The sequence below is a fragment of the Onychostoma macrolepis genome, chromosome 11 (genome assembly GCF_012432095.1).
Source record: "Onychostoma macrolepis isolate SWU-2019 chromosome 11, ASM1243209v1, whole genome shotgun sequence".
Taxonomy (NCBI): Eukaryota; Metazoa; Chordata; class Actinopteri; order Cypriniformes; family Cyprinidae; genus Onychostoma; species Onychostoma macrolepis.
Genome location: NC_081165.1, coordinates 3,198,381 through 3,214,980, shown reverse-complemented (window position 1 = coordinate 3,214,980; position 16,600 = coordinate 3,198,381). Strand labels below are relative to the sequence as shown.

Genomic DNA, 16,600 nt, shown 5'->3' with positions numbered 1-16,600 from the left:
TTATCCAAAGTGACTTACAAATGGGTACAACAGAAGCAGTCAAAACCAACAAAAGAGCAATAATATGCAAGTGCTGTAACAAGACCCGGTTAGTCTAATACAGTATTAAAAAAAAAAAGTTTTTTTTTTTTTATAAAAAAAAAAAAAATGAAAGAAAGAAAACAAGTAGGGATAGAATAGAAATAGAATACAGTAGTGGTTCTTAACTCTGGCCCTTGAGGTCCACTTTCCTGCTGTGTTAGAGGGTCAAGTTTATATATAATAAAAATAAATCAAGTAGACAAAACAGAAATATAATAGAGAGTCGCCTACTAGCATTAGAGGGTTTTTAAATAAATAAAAAGATAACATGTAGGTAGAACAGAAATAGAGAGTGCCTAGCTAAAACCAAACAGAATAAACACCTAATAAACGGTTTTATTAATATGGCTTTATGAAATAATTTGATATGATTTAATGATATCATCCACTTAGAATAGATATGCATTTTAATAAAAACTAATATGCAAAAAATATTAAACTAGAATTATACATTAAAGGATCAAAATAGTTTCTTTATTTACCATGTAAAGCAGGGTTCCTCAAATCTTTCCCTGGAGGGCCAATCTGCTGCAGAGTTCAGCTTCAACCCTGCTCAAACTCACCTACCTGTGATTTTCTAATGATCTTGAAGACTCTGATTAGCATGCTCAGGTGTGTTTGATTAGGGTTAGAGCTAAACTCTGCAGGCCAGATTTGAGGATGCCTGATGTAAAGTTTCATGTCATGGAAATCACGTTATCGAATCAAACCGATGAAAGCAGTCCGACTCCGCCCACTTTGCGCCTGCGTTTAAATGTGTTTTTCTCATCCATCCTTTTAATTTCAGTAGTGTCACATGTTCGTAATGTTTCTGACTCGTGTTGATTTGTAGACAGGAGTTGTTTTTCATTACAGTCATTTATCATCAACATGTGGATTATTGTGTCTCTCTTCGTGCTAACTTTGACCGCGCAGGTGTGGTCCAAAGTTTGCCCATGTGCTCAAGAGGAGCTCTGTCAGCCCATCCGATCCCAGCCGGGGTTTGAGGTGGGTGACCCATCCAGTGATCAGCTGATAGCTTCGCACTATATCATGTCAAATACAGACACTTAGACCACACTTAAATGCGTTGGATTTATTGCATTAGATAACAAATTGGCATATGCAAACAAATGATGCTAACATCTTTACTCATTTATTTAATGATATAGGCTACTTGATCTTTACTCGTTTACTTAATTGGCTATTTTAGTGAAACCTTTTGCTTGAACGTGTCATGCAATGAATTCAATCGCATTAATGCTGTGATATTCAGACACTTTTAACTCTGGCTAATAACTTTTTTTTTTTTTTTTTTCAATGGGTAGTTGACCCCAAAATGAAAATTCTGTCATCATTTACTCACACTCAAGCTGTTCCAAACCGGTATGAATTTCTTTCTTCTGATCAATGAATACAAAAGAAGATATTTTGAAGAAAGTGAATAACTGACAGGTGATCCCCATTGAATTGCATAGTATGAAAAAAGTACTATGGAAGTCAATGGCGACCAGAAACTGTAGAAGAAATTCATACAGCTTTGGAATAAATTGAGGGTGAGTAAATGATGAACTGTCCCTTTAACTATATTTAAACTTTGCTTTTCAATTTTATTTTTTATTTTTTTTAACTCACAGGCACAACATTTCATCATCACCATTTACTGTTGCATGCTGTATTGTTGAGCATTTGATAAGTTGCCTGATTTGAAGTTAATTAAGTATTAGCACAACCACTTTAAATTTGTTTAATGTTTAAATTTCTCTCTATCACATTGTATCATGCAATAAAGACACTGCCATTAAGACCAAAAACTATTATCTTTATACTGAGAGAAAGCTTCTTAACACAGGTCTTTTCCTAATGCATCTTTTCCAGGTTTTTGTATTTGATGTTGGGAAAAAGGCTTGGAAGTTTTATGACTGGACCCAAGTAACAACGGTTGCAGCTTTTGGAGAATATGATGCTGAACTCATGTGTTACGCTCACTCTAAAGGAGCTCGTGTGGTCCTGAAAGGTAGGGTTCGACTGAACATATATCAAAGTTTCACATTTTACAAGCATGCTGTAAACAAGATTTTTACATTTTCTAATCAACGTGTGTGGCACTTTTTCTTGCTAAGCCCACCACCATGATGCTAGGGTATTGTATGTTATTGCCAGGGCCTTGTTATTTAGTTGCTAGGGTGTTCTGTCCCTCCTTCAGTGTATATCTAAAGGGAATTGTTTTAATTAAGAAACAAAAAAAAAACCCTAACATTTAACATAACCCAACTATTTTTTGCATTAGTCTTTTTTTTTGTTTGTTTGTTTGTTTTTTGTATGAGCAGACTGTCAGTGATCAAACTGATATTCTTTTAGTCTATTGTGTTTTCTATAGTGTGTGATGGTTAAAATGTTTTTCATAGGAGATGTGCCACTCTCATATATTGTGGATCCAGTAAATAGGACAGCTTGGATTCAGGAAAAAGTCCAGTTAGCAAAGAGTCAGTTCATGGATGGAATAAACCTAGATGTTGAGCAGGGAGTGGAGACCGGTTCCCCTGAATACTATGCTTTGACAGCCCTTGTCAAGGAAACCACTGAAAGTTTCCACACAGAGATCCCAGGCTCTCAGGTAAAACAGCATTTCAATTGAAATTGTGTCATATGGCTGCTTTAAAAGCCCCTGACGTACTGTCTTCTTACCATGAATCACAGGTATCATTTGATGTGGCTTGGTCACCCAAATGCATTGATAAGCGTTGCTATGACTACCTTGCTATTGCCGATTCATGCGATCTCTTGTTTGTTATGTCCTATGATGAGCAAAGCCAGATCTGGGGTGATTGTATTGCCATGGCAAATGCCCCCTTCAATCAGACATTGACAGGTAAGGGATTTGTTGAAAAAATAAATAGGCCATTTGTTTTTTGACAATAATATCTCACAAGGCGTTAAAACAATACTCTAAAGAGCTATTGTAAATGTTGCAAAACTTGAAAGAAACTGTGTTTTTATACTTGAGCACACTTTTTTCTAAACAGGTGTCTACATAGTTTGCCCTTTTCCACAAATGTGAAATCTGACATGTCTTTCTTGATGACATTTCTAAAATATCCCTTCTCTCTATGTAATCATAACATAATGTTTGAAACGCACTCTTTATGTTCATTGAACAACAGTTGGTTAGACCATAAGATTATTACATATCAAGTCAAGCCACCTTTATTTATATAGCGCTTTATACAATACAGTATACAGATTGTGTCAAAGCAGCTTTACAGTGTTATACAATAAAATAGTGTGTCAATAATGCAAACACAATTCAATTCTGCTGTAGAGCAGCTCTAAAAAGAGGACAATAGTTAACGGTCAATTTTTCAGTAAAAGTCAATTAATTGTTAATTCAGTTCATCATCCAGCTCAGTGCAGTTCTCTTCCAATAGTGTCTTTGGAATCAAGTCGACAATATTCCCCAAAAAAATATAAACTTTTGCTTGTTTTCATGTTACAAACCATTGTATAATGCACACCTAATGTTTAGACATTTGTTTTTCAGCCTACGATCAATACATCAGCATGAACATAGAGCCAAAGAAACTTGTGATGGGTGTTCCATGGTATGGTTATGACTACAGCTGCCTGAATTTTACAAAGGTAACAATTTATTTTCGATATTTTCAGTACTTAATTTAAAATGACATGCAGTACTAGAGCTGTTCGATATAGAAGAAATTGTGATATGCAGTGCAATAAACTCAAATCAATTTGCAGTTATTTTAGATTAAAATACATTTAGTTTATACACTGTAAAAAAAAAAAGTTGAGCAAACTTAAAATTTTAAGGCAACAAACTTCAGCAGATTTTTGAGTTTTCTCAACTTGTTGTTTTAAGTTTATACAACAAATATTTGAGAATCTCCCACAAAAACAAGTTGAGCAAACTCAAAAATCTGCTGAAGCTGGTAAGTTCGCTCAACTTTTTTTTTTTTTTTACAGTGTATGTACTTAAAAAGCAAAGTTATTACAAATGAGCTAATAAAATATTTCAGAGTTTAAATCAATATTTTGTTTCCAATTATTTGTGGCAAATAGATGTATAATAAGCAGGACAATGCATAGCCAATAGGTTATTGCAAAGTGAAGCCTTCCCATTTTATCTCTTACACAATTTACATACTTCCCTTCACTCCCACATATTATCTTTTTTCATCATGCTTATTTGTGTGTATATACACTGAACAAAATTATAAACGCAACACTTTTGTTTTTGCCCCCATTTTTCATGAGCTGAACTCAAAGATCTAAGACTTTTTCTATGTACACACAAGGCCTATTTCTCTCAAATATTGTTCACAAATCTGTCTAAATCTGTGTTAGTGAGCACTTCTCCTTTGCCGAGATACTCCATCCACCTCACAGGTGTGGCATATCAAGATTCTGATTAGACAGCATGATTATTGCACAGGTGTGCCTTAGGCTGGCCACAATAAAAGGCTACTCTAAAATGTGCAGTTTTATCACACAGCACAATGCCACAGATGTCGCAAGTTTTGAGGAAGCGTGCAATTGGCATGCTGACTGCAGGAATGTCCACCAGAGCTGTTACCCCTGAATTAAACGTTCATTTCTCTACCATAAGCTGTCTCCAAAGGCGTTTCAGAGAATTTGGCAGTACATCCAACCGGCCTCACAACTGCAGACCACGTGTATCCACACCAGCCCAGGACCTCCACATCCAGCATCTTCACCTCCAAGATCATCTGAGACCAGCCACCTGGACAGCTGCTGCAACAATCGGTTTGCATAACCAAAGAATTTCTGCACAAACTGTCAGAAACCGTCTCAGGGAAGCTCATCTGCATCCTCATCGGGGTCTTGACCTGACAGCAGTTCGTCGTCGTAACCGACTTGAGTGGGCAAATGCTCAAATTCGGTGGCATCTGGCGCTTTGGAGAGGTGTTCTCTTCACGGATGAATCCCGGTTTTCACTGTACAGGGCAGATGGCAGACAGCGTGTATGGCGTCGTGTGGGTGAGCGGTTTGCTGATGTCAACGTTGTGAATCGAGTGGCCCATGGTGGCGGTGGGGTTATGGTATGGGCAGGCGTATGTTATGGACAACGAACACAGGTGCATTTTATTGATGGCATTTTGAATGCACAGAGATTATCATTCATCCACGACCATCACCTCATGTTGCAGCATGATAATGTGATCTGTACACAATTCCTGGAAGCTGAAAACATCCCAGTTCTTGCATGGCCAGCATACTCACCGGACATGTCACCCATTGAGCATGTTTGGGATGCTCTGGATCGGCGTACAAGACAGCGTGTTCCAGTTCCTGCCAATATGCAGCAACTTCGCACAGCCATTGAAGAGGAGTGGACCAACATTCCACAGGCCACAATCAACAACCTGATCGACTCTATGTGAAGGAGATGTGTTGCACTGCGTGAGGCAAATGGTGGTCACACCAGATACTTACTGGTTTTCGGACCCCCCAGATCCCCCCAATACAGTAAAACTACACATTTTAGAGTGGCCTTTTATCGTGGCCAGCCTAAGGCACACCTGTGCAATAATCAAGCTGTCTAATCATGATATGCCACACCTGTGAGGTGGATGGAGTATCTCGGCAAAGGAGAAGTGCTCACTAACACAGATTTAGACACATTTGTGAACAATATTTAAGAGAAATAGACCTTTTGTGTACATAAAAAAAAAAAAAAAAAAAAGTCTTAGATCTTTGAGTTCAGCTCATGAAAAATGGGGGCAAAAACAAAAGTGTTGCGTTTATAATTTTGTTCAGTTAGACAACTAGTTACAAACTATGTTACTTCAACATACAAACACTGTTTAACATTGTGTATGCAAACTTTGGAATAGAGAATGTAAACTAAATAAAATTTTGACACTAAAATTTAACGAGACTGCAGCTGTGCTCATTGTCTTTCTGAATATTTTCCCACATGAATCTCATGAATGACACATCAGAATGGGTACCAAAACTTTTCTAGCAAAATATCATCATTAACCCGGTGCTTAATATTGCATTAAACAAATAAACCTATCAATTTCACAATTTTTCTATGTCAAAGCTTTTGTTATCAGACCTGGTAATGCAGTCTCTAGTCATATATTATCTGTTGGCCAAGAATTTGGCGTATTCACATAATACAATGGTTTAAATTGTGTGCTTTAAATGGACCATACACAGAATATTTCCACAAAAACATATAGTAAACAATTGCCTGCAGGTGGACAAAAATAAGGAATAAATGGTATTTAAATAAGGTTGAGTAGTCGAATAGAATGAATGCACTCTCTTTTATTATAACAGGATGGGATATGTACAATTCCAAAAGTGCCATTCAGAGGGGCTCCATGTAGCGACGCATCCGGCAAACAAATTCCCTACAGCATCATGATGAAACAGATCAACAGCTCAATATCAGGACGACTGTGGGATGAGAACCAGCGAGCTCCATATTATAATTACAAGGTATTGTGTTACGTATCAGTTTTGTATCAAAAGATTAATACTTACTAAAATACTTTTGTAAAAACAGCATTTTCAAGAAGATAGTTTCACTGTTAGACAAGTTATCTTTTTCTTAAAATTGATAAGATTTTATTTACAGGACACAGAAGGCAGGGTCCATCAGGTGTGGTATGATGACCCTGAAAGCATTGCTCTGAAAGCTGCCTATGTGGCACAACGCGGTCTGAAAGGAATTGGAATGTGGAACGGAAATCTCCTGGACTACAGTAGTGACCCAATCGCCCAGCAACAGACGGTGGACATGTGGAACGCCCTTACATCCGGTGAACACAGGGAGTCTGCTGCCGTCCCCTAGCTTCGTTTCTTGTTGTCTATATACACATATGGTCTGAATGACAGAAGGTGTTGTGCTTACTCAAAAACACATCATGAATCTGACAAATATTTAATTGCTTTATCACAAACCGAATAAACGGCACACTCCATTTCAGCAAGCCTAAAACCTTTTATTTAACTGAACATTATTGACATTGGCACGTTTACTAAATGTAATCATTTGCATGACCATAATTTCTAGTTCACTACTGCATATCATGATTCTAAATCAGCAGGATCTGCAGGTCTTATAGTAATGTCTTTCAAATCAGAGCAGAGAGCAGGATGTCTTAAATGTATAAAAGCATAGCGTGAAGTGCTGCATACACTGCAAAAGAAAAAAAATTCCAAGTATTTTTGTTTTCCAATTCAAATATCTAAACATCCTTAAATACATTTACTGGAAGATGCAAAATGCAGATAGTTGAAGTCTTGTTTTTTGAGAAATTGAACAAAATTAAGCAAATTTATGCTTAAAACAAGAACAAATGTCAATGAGGTACGAAAACTCGTTTTCCCTTTGAATTAGCTTGTGTTCTAAGCCCGCTGGCCGATATTTGTTTCTGTTTTAATCACAACCTTACATTTTGATCAATTTCACAGAAAACAAGACATGTCTTCTTGCTTCTCAAGTAAATGTCTTGATTAAGGAATCTTTAAACATTTGCACTGTAAAACTAAAATACTGAGGACCAACATCATTTTTTTGCAGTGTGATTAAGTAGTACAGGTAGAGTTATTTCTATATTCTAGTGGTTGGGAGCAGAGTGCTCTCATGTGGTGAACGGCACTTGTATTCACAGTCACTTGTACTCTGCAGGTGATGAACTGGTTTCCTTCAAACATGATGCTTAGAATTGAGGTTCATCAGACCAAAGAATCTTGTTTCTCAGAGTCTGAGGGTCCTTTAGGTGCTTTTTTGCTAATTGCAAGTGTGTTTTCACGTGTCTTTACTGAGGAGAGGATTGAGTTTGGCCGCACCGCCACAAAGCCCAGATCGGTGGAGTGTTGCAGTGACGTTTGTCCTTCTGTAGGTTTCTCCCATCTGCATATATGATCATGGAACTCAACTAGGACCATCAGGTTCTTGGTCACCAGACTAACCAAAGCCCTTTTCCATCAATTGCTCAGTTTGACGAGATCTAGGAAGAGTCCTGCTTGTTTTAAACTTATTCCATTAAGGGTAACCGAGACTACATGCTACATGTGCATTCCCCGATACAATCCTGTCTCATGAATTCCTTGGACTTCATGGCTTGGTTTGTGCTCTGACATACACTGTTAACTGTAGGACCTTATATGGACAGGTGTGTGCCTTTCCATATCCTGTCCAATCAACTGAATTTACCTCAGGTAGACTTCAATCAACTTGTAGAAACATCTCAAAGATGATCAGTGCACCTGAGGATCAGAATGCACCTGAGCCCAATTTTGAGTGTCATGGCAATACTTATGTACATGTGATTTATTATTATTTTTTAATAAATTTGCAAATATTTTAAACAAACTTTTCATGTTGTCATTATGGGGTACTGTTTGTAGAATTTTTTGGAAAATAGTGAATTTAATCGATTTTGGAATAAGGTTGTAACAAAATGTGGAAAAAGTGAAGTGCTGTGAATACTTTCCGGATGCACTGTAAGGCCACGCTCTGAGCCTCCAGCCTGTGAGAAGACATTAACAGATACCCTACGTTCAGATTCTTCATCCAGCGAGACAATGACAGATGCAGCACATCCTGAATCTCCATCCTAGAGAGACTAAAGTAGACTGACCATTCGTTCTGAGTCTCTGGCAATCTTTCAGATATATCAGCTGACCAACTTTCTCCAATTTACATTGTCCAAACAGCCCCCTATTGGGAGTGTTTTCATACTGCTAAGGTAAAAGTCTTCGACTAGTGTCCCAAACTAAGAGAGGGGAGAAGTGGTCATCTGATGTACTCATAACCGCACCTAAAGTGACATGGGTCACTAATGACATTGTGATTTTTGGGACACATCACTACAGTATTTCACCTCAATAGGCGGGCGAAAGCAAAATCACTACACTAAACAATTACATTTAGAGAGCATATTCACGTATTGTGTTCCCTTCAATTCACTTCTTAAAATTTTCTTTACTTGCTTGTAAAAAGTTCTCTAAAAAGTTATATTTACCAGCATAAAACTTGCAGAAACCCTGATAAAATCAAGTAATGTTGTTTTGCTTGACAGCTCTTTTTTTTGCAAGACTTAATTTTTTACAAATTATAAAAATGATTTTTGTTACATGTTACAAGTAAAGTATATCATTTTGTAGCAATCAACTATAAGTCCACCATCCATAGGTTGGTTTCTCCAAAATGTGTAAACGGGTGCTTTCAAACCATTGCACCATTAGTCATTTCATCAGCTGAATCACAACTTTTGTCCACAAAGAAATCTCATTTCTAAGAAACCTAATGCTGAGCACATAGACATGTATTCTGTTTCTTTATAATTGAGCTCTCTTTTGCATCAGTTCTGCTCTCAGGGCCCGTAGTTCTGTGGCAGCTTGCTTTCTCAACTAGACAAAGAAAGAAAAAAAACAAAAACATCACTGAAAAGTGATGTGAAAAGTGCTGAAACTAACCAACAGACCTAAACAGTGCATGTCTATTCAGTACCTTGATCTCTGTGGCCAGTTTCATATTAGCATCATCCGCATTTTTCCTCAGATCATCAATTTCACTGCTCTCTGTCATAATCTGGATTATCAGCTCATTCTGTAAATGGCAAGGCACAATGTTTTTTTTTTTAATGTATCAAAACATTACATTTAGAAAGAAAGAAAGAGGACAGTTCCTTCCCTGCTGAGGAGGAGTTCTATAAATAAAGCATGATTAGATTATCATTACTAAACTAAACTAAAAACTAAAAAATAGTACAGAATCAGTTTAAACTACCTTTAACTTTGTGCTTGACTGTTTCTTTGCTTGCGTTCGTCGTTTTGCACCATCCCGGGCTTGGAGTTGTTGTAGCATTTTACTGTAGAAGGTGTGAAGCTCCAGTCGTACACTCTTCAGTGTGTCCTCCAGAAGTGTTGTTGCCTTCTTAGTGTCAAAATATTGCCTTTTCCACCGGTCACGTGCTTCAGAGGCAAACAAAAAAAATAAACTTTCATACACCATAACCTGACATAATACCCATTTCACAAACACAAAAAATCTGACAGATTAAAGAGAGCCTGAAATCCTAAAATAACCCATATGAAGAGCGTAAAGTATTAAAATTCAACAGTAGACTCTCCAGTTCTCAGAATCAAAGTTTTAGTCGGAATGAGACAACATTTTTTCTATAGATTGTATTCCTTGCATAAATACTTTGACAGATATACAGTATGTACAATTATAATGCCCCAAATGGCTGATATCTGCACAAAAGATTATTCACAACAAGTATAATGCGTAATTTCCCCCACTCCCATAATAAATATATAGAAGAGTGGTTTTCAACCAATTGTTTCTTTTTTAACTAATGATATTACATGAATTTTCTGGTCTTTTTAGAACAAAATGTTTTAGAGCTTGGCATAATTATCAAGTCTGTGCACTGAAAAATGCAACTAACTAAATAAATCCATACACCATGCTCTCATTTTATCTTCACTTTGTTTCCTGCTTTATGCTATTTCATGGTTTCTTCTGCAGACCGTTCAGGCTGATCTTTAATGTTTGAGTACATGACTCTAACATCAGAAAGACACTGATGGGAACAAATGGGATCCATGGCAGAGCAGCACGACAGAAACCAAGAAAAATACAATCAAAGGTTGTTACCACAACTTCTTTTCAGGTGCTGAAGGGTAAAACGTTCCAAAAGAATAAAAAATCAAAAAGGTCTGTACTCTAAAAATATTTATTTCAAAGAAGAATGAAAAACACAAAAACTTCCCAGGTTTGCTTAGACGCACCTGGATGATCCTCTCAAACTCTGGAAAAATGTCTCATAGGAGGATGAATCAAAAGTGGAACCTTTTGGTAGCGGCACGCACCATTCGTCAGAAAATGCTTAATTTCATAGAAAAACTTTATAGCAACAAAGTGTGATGGTTTGGTGATGTTTTAACACAATCTCAGAGCAAAGTCCAGATGTAACCTCACTGACATGCTCTGGCAAGACCTGGAAGGCACATACTTACATTTGAGTACATTTTTAATTCTAGATGACTTTATACCTTGGTTCCTGCGATGTCTGTTAAGAGCTAAAAGCTCTCTGCCCTTTTTCAAAAGCTCTTGCCTTGTTTGTTCAAGCTCCTTCCTTTGCTCTTTGAGTAGCTTGATTTCCTCTGTCAGTTTATTTTCTGAAAGCATGAGATATTGAGTATGCTATACAAGAGCAAGAATGACAAAGTAACTGCTAGTAACTGTCTTACTAGTGGTTGTTTGTTGTGTATAAAGTTCAAGGGAATAGACAGACAGTGGAGAACTTCTCTCTGCTGGGAGTGGAGAGGCTGGTCTACTCATAAGAACCTGTGAAAACACATAAAATCTTCACTAAAAGCTTCTCAAAACAATGTCCAGAACACTGTTCAACCTCCCGCTGCAAGAGCTATTTTACTCGGCTAATAAACCTCATGTTGTCTTTATGAGGGTGAGCCATTTACAGGTACGGTACTTCCTGTATCGTCTGGAAAATCTCTACTAAACCTTCAGAAACGCTTCACAGGAATGTGGGTCTGGGTGAAAGGTTGAGACTACAACAACACGGCATTCTGCACAAAACCAGAATGGCTTATTAAAAGATCCACCGGATGTATCAAATGTAATTTGAGACCAATAAGTTTATCTCTTACCATATCATCTGTTTTTTCTTCACTTGATTTCAGTGTCAGAGAACTGTTGAATTTCCTAAATGTATGATATAGGGTATTAAAATACAATTAAATATTCTATTACAGATCTAATATTTAAAAAAAAAAAAAAAAAAAAAAAAGTACTACCAATGAATGAATATCTGACATTTAATAGTCTTTGCACAATTACAAAAGCAAAAAGAATTAGGTTACCTTGCCAGTCCATGAGAATCCTCAAATGACTCCGTAGGTCCAGAGTTTCTGTTGTTCCTTTTAAATTTTTTTTTCTTTTTTGCAGCTGTATTCATTTCTACTTGAGAAAAATCTCTGTTTAGCAAGGTGTCTGTCTGCATTGAACAAAAATGAATAAACCCAACAATATTTAAGTATTTAAGTAAAAATGCAAGTAAAACTGTATTGCATAAAATATTTTGTCAGGTAACTTGCATTTGACATGAATGAACATTACATTTAGACTAACTGCACTGTATCTCTCAAAAATATCATTTTTTTCTTTTGGATGTCTCGCTTACTGGACACATCACACGATATTACTTAATCATGAATAACAACAGGTCATTTAATATGCAAATAGCATTCAATAATTGTATTTAGAGGTGCACTGTTTAAGCCGGGTTTGTGTTGAAGAGCCACTAACAAATTTAATCTAAGTAATCTAAGTAATTTATTGACATAATGTTTGTAAATGTCAACATTATCATATATGTCTAAAAGATTGAAGTCTTATCAGGTGAAACGAGCTTACTGATGCAATTCAATCAATCGACTATTTTATTCTAACCGCTCCCATTTTAAAGCTTCCATAAATATTTAGTTTGTTTGCAGAATTATGTTTCAACTAAGTTTAATGGTGCAACGCAAAAATCATTAGCAGTACGTAAGGTGTAATTTAGTGCCCCTTGACGTGAAAGCTAAGTTGTAACTTGCGCACAGCTGGAGCTGGTGTAGATGAGTGCATCTGTGCTTATGTTTTTTGCATTTCATACCGGACTGTTTGTGTACAGGCTCCAACTGATCTTGCGAACTGTATGTTAGATGAGGAGTGTCAGCGGATCCTGTGTCTTCATCACTCTCATCCTCCTCTGCATCCTGCATCAGAACAGACTGCTGAGGTCCTTTATTGATTGAGGGGAATTTAATGGGCTCTTTTATCTTGCCAGGTGCACATGTTGGTCTGAGCAAATCGTGACTGTGATGGTCAGTGTTGCTAACTAAAGTATCAGGGGTCAGAGAGCTAGAGCAAAGGCCACTGTCATTCTCTCCCACGGGTAAAAGGTACAGCTCAGGAAAAGGAGCCTAATGGGGTCAAGGAAACAAGGCATAAACAATAAATCATAAGAAGCATAGATCAGCTAAACTAAACTTAGTTTGCCTTTATTTCATAAGCACTTACAAATGGTGGAGTGAAGGATTTTACTGTCAGTTCTCCCTCTTGTCTGAATTTAACCTGGGATCAAATGGAAAAATTACATTTTTCCGTGCTACTCAAGGGTAATTATCTCACAATTTGCAATTGCAGATGGTCTATATTGAAAATGAATCATTGTCTTGTGTCTAATCAAACTTTTAATTATCATACTCATCATCACCATCACACTATGTGCTTTATTTAGTCTAATGCAAACAACTCTAACCTTTGGTGGTACACTTATATTAATTTAGGTTACTTTCATTAATCTAAATTAAAACTTGTTTGTTATTCTGCAATGATAGCTACTCACCAGAGCCAAACTTCTGCCAACACATTTTAAAAAAACATATCTATCTGCGATCCTGTCCAGCCCAAGAAATGTTCCAAGATCAGATCTGAGATCAGACAGGCTCACATCTGAATCGACTCTGAAACAAAAAGCAATTAAATCACAGACTCACATATGAACAATCCGAGTAAGGCTATGAGGTAGAATAAGTAGGATATCTTTACATTTATTAATGGATTACAATTTTCTGGAAATATATATGTTTCATATTTATGAAATAACTACTATGAGATAACTACATCGGAGTACTAAAGATTTTGAGCGAAATTACACAAATTCTAGTTTTTTTCCTGCAGTATTTTTTGTTACTTTCAAACACCAAGCTAATGTAGGCCATTGTTATGTGAATTCTATGTAATTCGTTGTTATGTGAATAAAGATGTCATTATCATCATATAATATCTGTTAGATAAATAAAACCACACAGGCATACAGTCCAGATTCTAGAGTCAAATATTTGATGATAGATTTTAAACAAGTTGAACTGTGTTCAAGAGCATTCTTCATAAGCACCAGGACATGTCAAGTTGGTTTGTATTATTTTCTCACAATTTTCTGGTTAAAACAATGATTTGGTGATTCCTTTTACATGTTTACGGTTTAATATGGAGTTTATTTGTGGTCAAGACCAATTCACTTTCAAAAATATTCACAAGTGTAAACCATGACAACTAGCTCCAGAGCCCCAGTAGAAGAGGTCAACTGACCTGATAAATCCAGCTGAGATGAAAGTGTCCACAGCTTCAGCCGATACTTTATTCAACCTCCGATCAAACTGATCATCGGGTACAAAAAACACATGCAGCTCCACACGCTTCATTAAAAATAAAACAAAATTAAATCAAAAGAACACATGCACGTAGAATTAGCTGTTGAAATTATGGTTATTTATTAAACATACCTCTGTAATTTCAGCCCGCTTGCCAGTAAACCCGCTCATGGTCACATTAACCTAATGATGATTTCACAGAGAGTGCGCGTGGGTGTGTGAAGTGCTAAGGAACGGTATCTTGAGTAATCAAACAGTACCAGGGTGAACTGGACGCTCATAAACCCCCGGAGCTTCACACAGGACACAGTGTGAGCGCCGCCATACACATGAACATGTGTACTGCCCACCGTACATGCATCCAAAAAATAAAGTAATATTAACAGCAAATTAAGCCCTTCGGACCTGATTATTTTCTGCTGAGCAAAAAATAAAATAAAAATTCCCAGTTGATTTCTGCTCCCTTCCAGCATAGAAATAAGGGGGGGTTTTAACATAGGAGGTTGGCGGATTGAAGGGGTTGGGTGATTGTGGGCAATGTTACCCCAAGAAATCAGTTTTGCATTCAGTTATCATGGAACTTCCAAACACATTGCTAACTTTTAACATTGTAAGCTAATAAGAGATCACACAATTACTAACAAATGGAAAATAACAAAAATACATCTGCTGGATATTCCCATATATTATCTCATTTGCGATGAGCAGCCTTGAAGCAGTTTCTGTGTGGCACAAAGCAAAGGTGGATGTTGCATTTGTCACAGAATACATGTGTTTTCCCTGTGCAGTATGGCCTCTTGCATCTAGTGGCCTCTGTCTTCTCATCATAATTCGGCATGTGGTCAACCATATACTGCACTTCAGGTAGAGGCCTTGCATCCTGAATGATTACACATGCTTTTGATCTAGCTTTGGTCAACAGTTGGTTAGAGTACAGGCTGGATGCCAAAAGGGCCAATCTCCAGACAAAAGACACCCTGGATCTCCTCCATTTCAAGATGAATGTGGCCCAGTGTCTGGTGAGTGTCCGTAAACCAGGGCAGCAAAACGTGGAAGACCCAGTATGTCTCCAGAACCACAACCGCATGCCCACAGACCAATACCCAAGGATTTTTTCAAAGTTTAATGAAATTAAATATTTTCAAAATAACTTGAAATATTAACACTTGAAATTGTTAATATTATGCCGAGAGAAAATGTATTAGGCTAGCATGAACATAAATTAACATTTTTAATGAAAAATAGGCACTTACTCCTCCCTCTCTCGAGCTTCAGAGCCATGCTTGTCTTGTCTTAATTTCTAGCGATTATCGCCGATTTGATTGCACAGATACTATTTAAACTAAACTGAGCTAGACAATGACATCTCTGAATTCAATAATGAAATGCCTTTAACTGAAAATTGTGTTTAATCTTATTATACATTACTGACACTCTATCCTCCAATTTGATACTGTTAAGTGCTTTGACACAATCTGTATTGTAAAAGTGCTGTATAAATAAAGGTGACTTGACTTGACTGATGTCTGAAGCTCTCTCAGATCAAGTTAAAAGTCATTTCTCCGTTGTGATTGGATAATCAGGAACCAACCAGTAATAAGCATTATTCAAACAATGAAATCAGAGATTTTTTATTGGTTTAGACCCAGAAATATGTAATGTCCATTCCAATGGACGCCAGGTCTGAAGGGGTTTTAAAACATTAAATATTAAAAACTATTTATATTATGCAGCACTTTACATTGATTTACTGTCCAGACTGACTGTCAGTCTGCAGGTTTCACTGGGTGTCACTCAGTACATTTACATTTACATTTACGCATTTAGCAGACGCTTTTATCCAAAGCGACTTACATTGCATTCAAGTTACAGTTTTTACATTTTATCAGCTCTTGCTTTCCCTGGGAATCAAACCCATGATCTTGGCGTTGCTAGCGCCATGCTCTACTATTTGAGCTACAGGAAAGTACTTAGATAATATATTGTTTGAATGGTCTGTTTGCTTAGAAACCATCAGTGTTCTTTTTTTTTTTTTTTTTGCAATTTTATAAGTGTGCAGCACTCACTAATTTAAAATGTTTTTATTTTATTTTATGTACATTCACGAGTTCACCTGCCCATCCAGTCCTGATGGTTAATGGTAAACAAACTTGGCTTGCTGTCCTTAATGGAGGCTCAAACCCAAGGCTCGGCTTAAGAGCAGAGTTCAACCCCCCTATTGAGGTACTACCTAGAGGGAGAATGACAGATATGCAGGAGGAAATGGGGAGGTGGAGGGATGCCAGAAGAATTGATGCTGGGATCGTACAAT

The 16,600-nt window shown here is 37.0% G+C and overlaps 2 protein-coding genes across 2 annotated transcripts; one reads left to right on the top strand and one right to left on the bottom strand.

Moving 5' to 3' along the window:
* The first annotated feature begins 667 nt into the window (after window positions 1–667).
* Window positions 668–8,425, top strand: ctbs (chitobiase, di-N-acetyl-). The gene is made up of 7 exons (XM_058790452.1): window positions 668–1,068; window positions 1,939–2,077; window positions 2,469–2,677; window positions 2,761–2,932; window positions 3,602–3,699; window positions 6,388–6,549; window positions 6,689–8,425. Exons 1-7 carry the CDS (start codon window positions 952–954, stop codon window positions 6,902–6,904), a joined length of 1,113 nt encoding a protein of 370 aa, XP_058646435.1. The 5' UTR covers window positions 668–951; the 3' UTR covers window positions 6,905–8,425.
* An 11-nt stretch (window positions 8,426–8,436) lies between these two features.
* On the bottom strand, window positions 8,437–14,633 carry spata1 (spermatogenesis associated 1). Its single transcript, XM_058790446.1, has 12 exons — window positions 14,422–14,633; window positions 14,228–14,334; window positions 13,482–13,599; window positions 13,154–13,207; window positions 12,747–13,056; window positions 11,953–12,049; window positions 11,740–11,794; window positions 11,320–11,416; window positions 11,122–11,247; window positions 9,851–10,035; window positions 9,572–9,670; window positions 8,437–9,471 (listed from the first exon to the last, which is right to left on the bottom strand). Exons 1-12 carry the CDS (start codon window positions 14,458–14,460, stop codon window positions 9,400–9,402), a joined length of 1,359 nt encoding a protein of 452 aa, XP_058646429.1. The 5' UTR covers window positions 14,461–14,633; the 3' UTR covers window positions 8,437–9,399.
* Window positions 14,634–16,600: the final 1,967 nt, after the last annotated feature.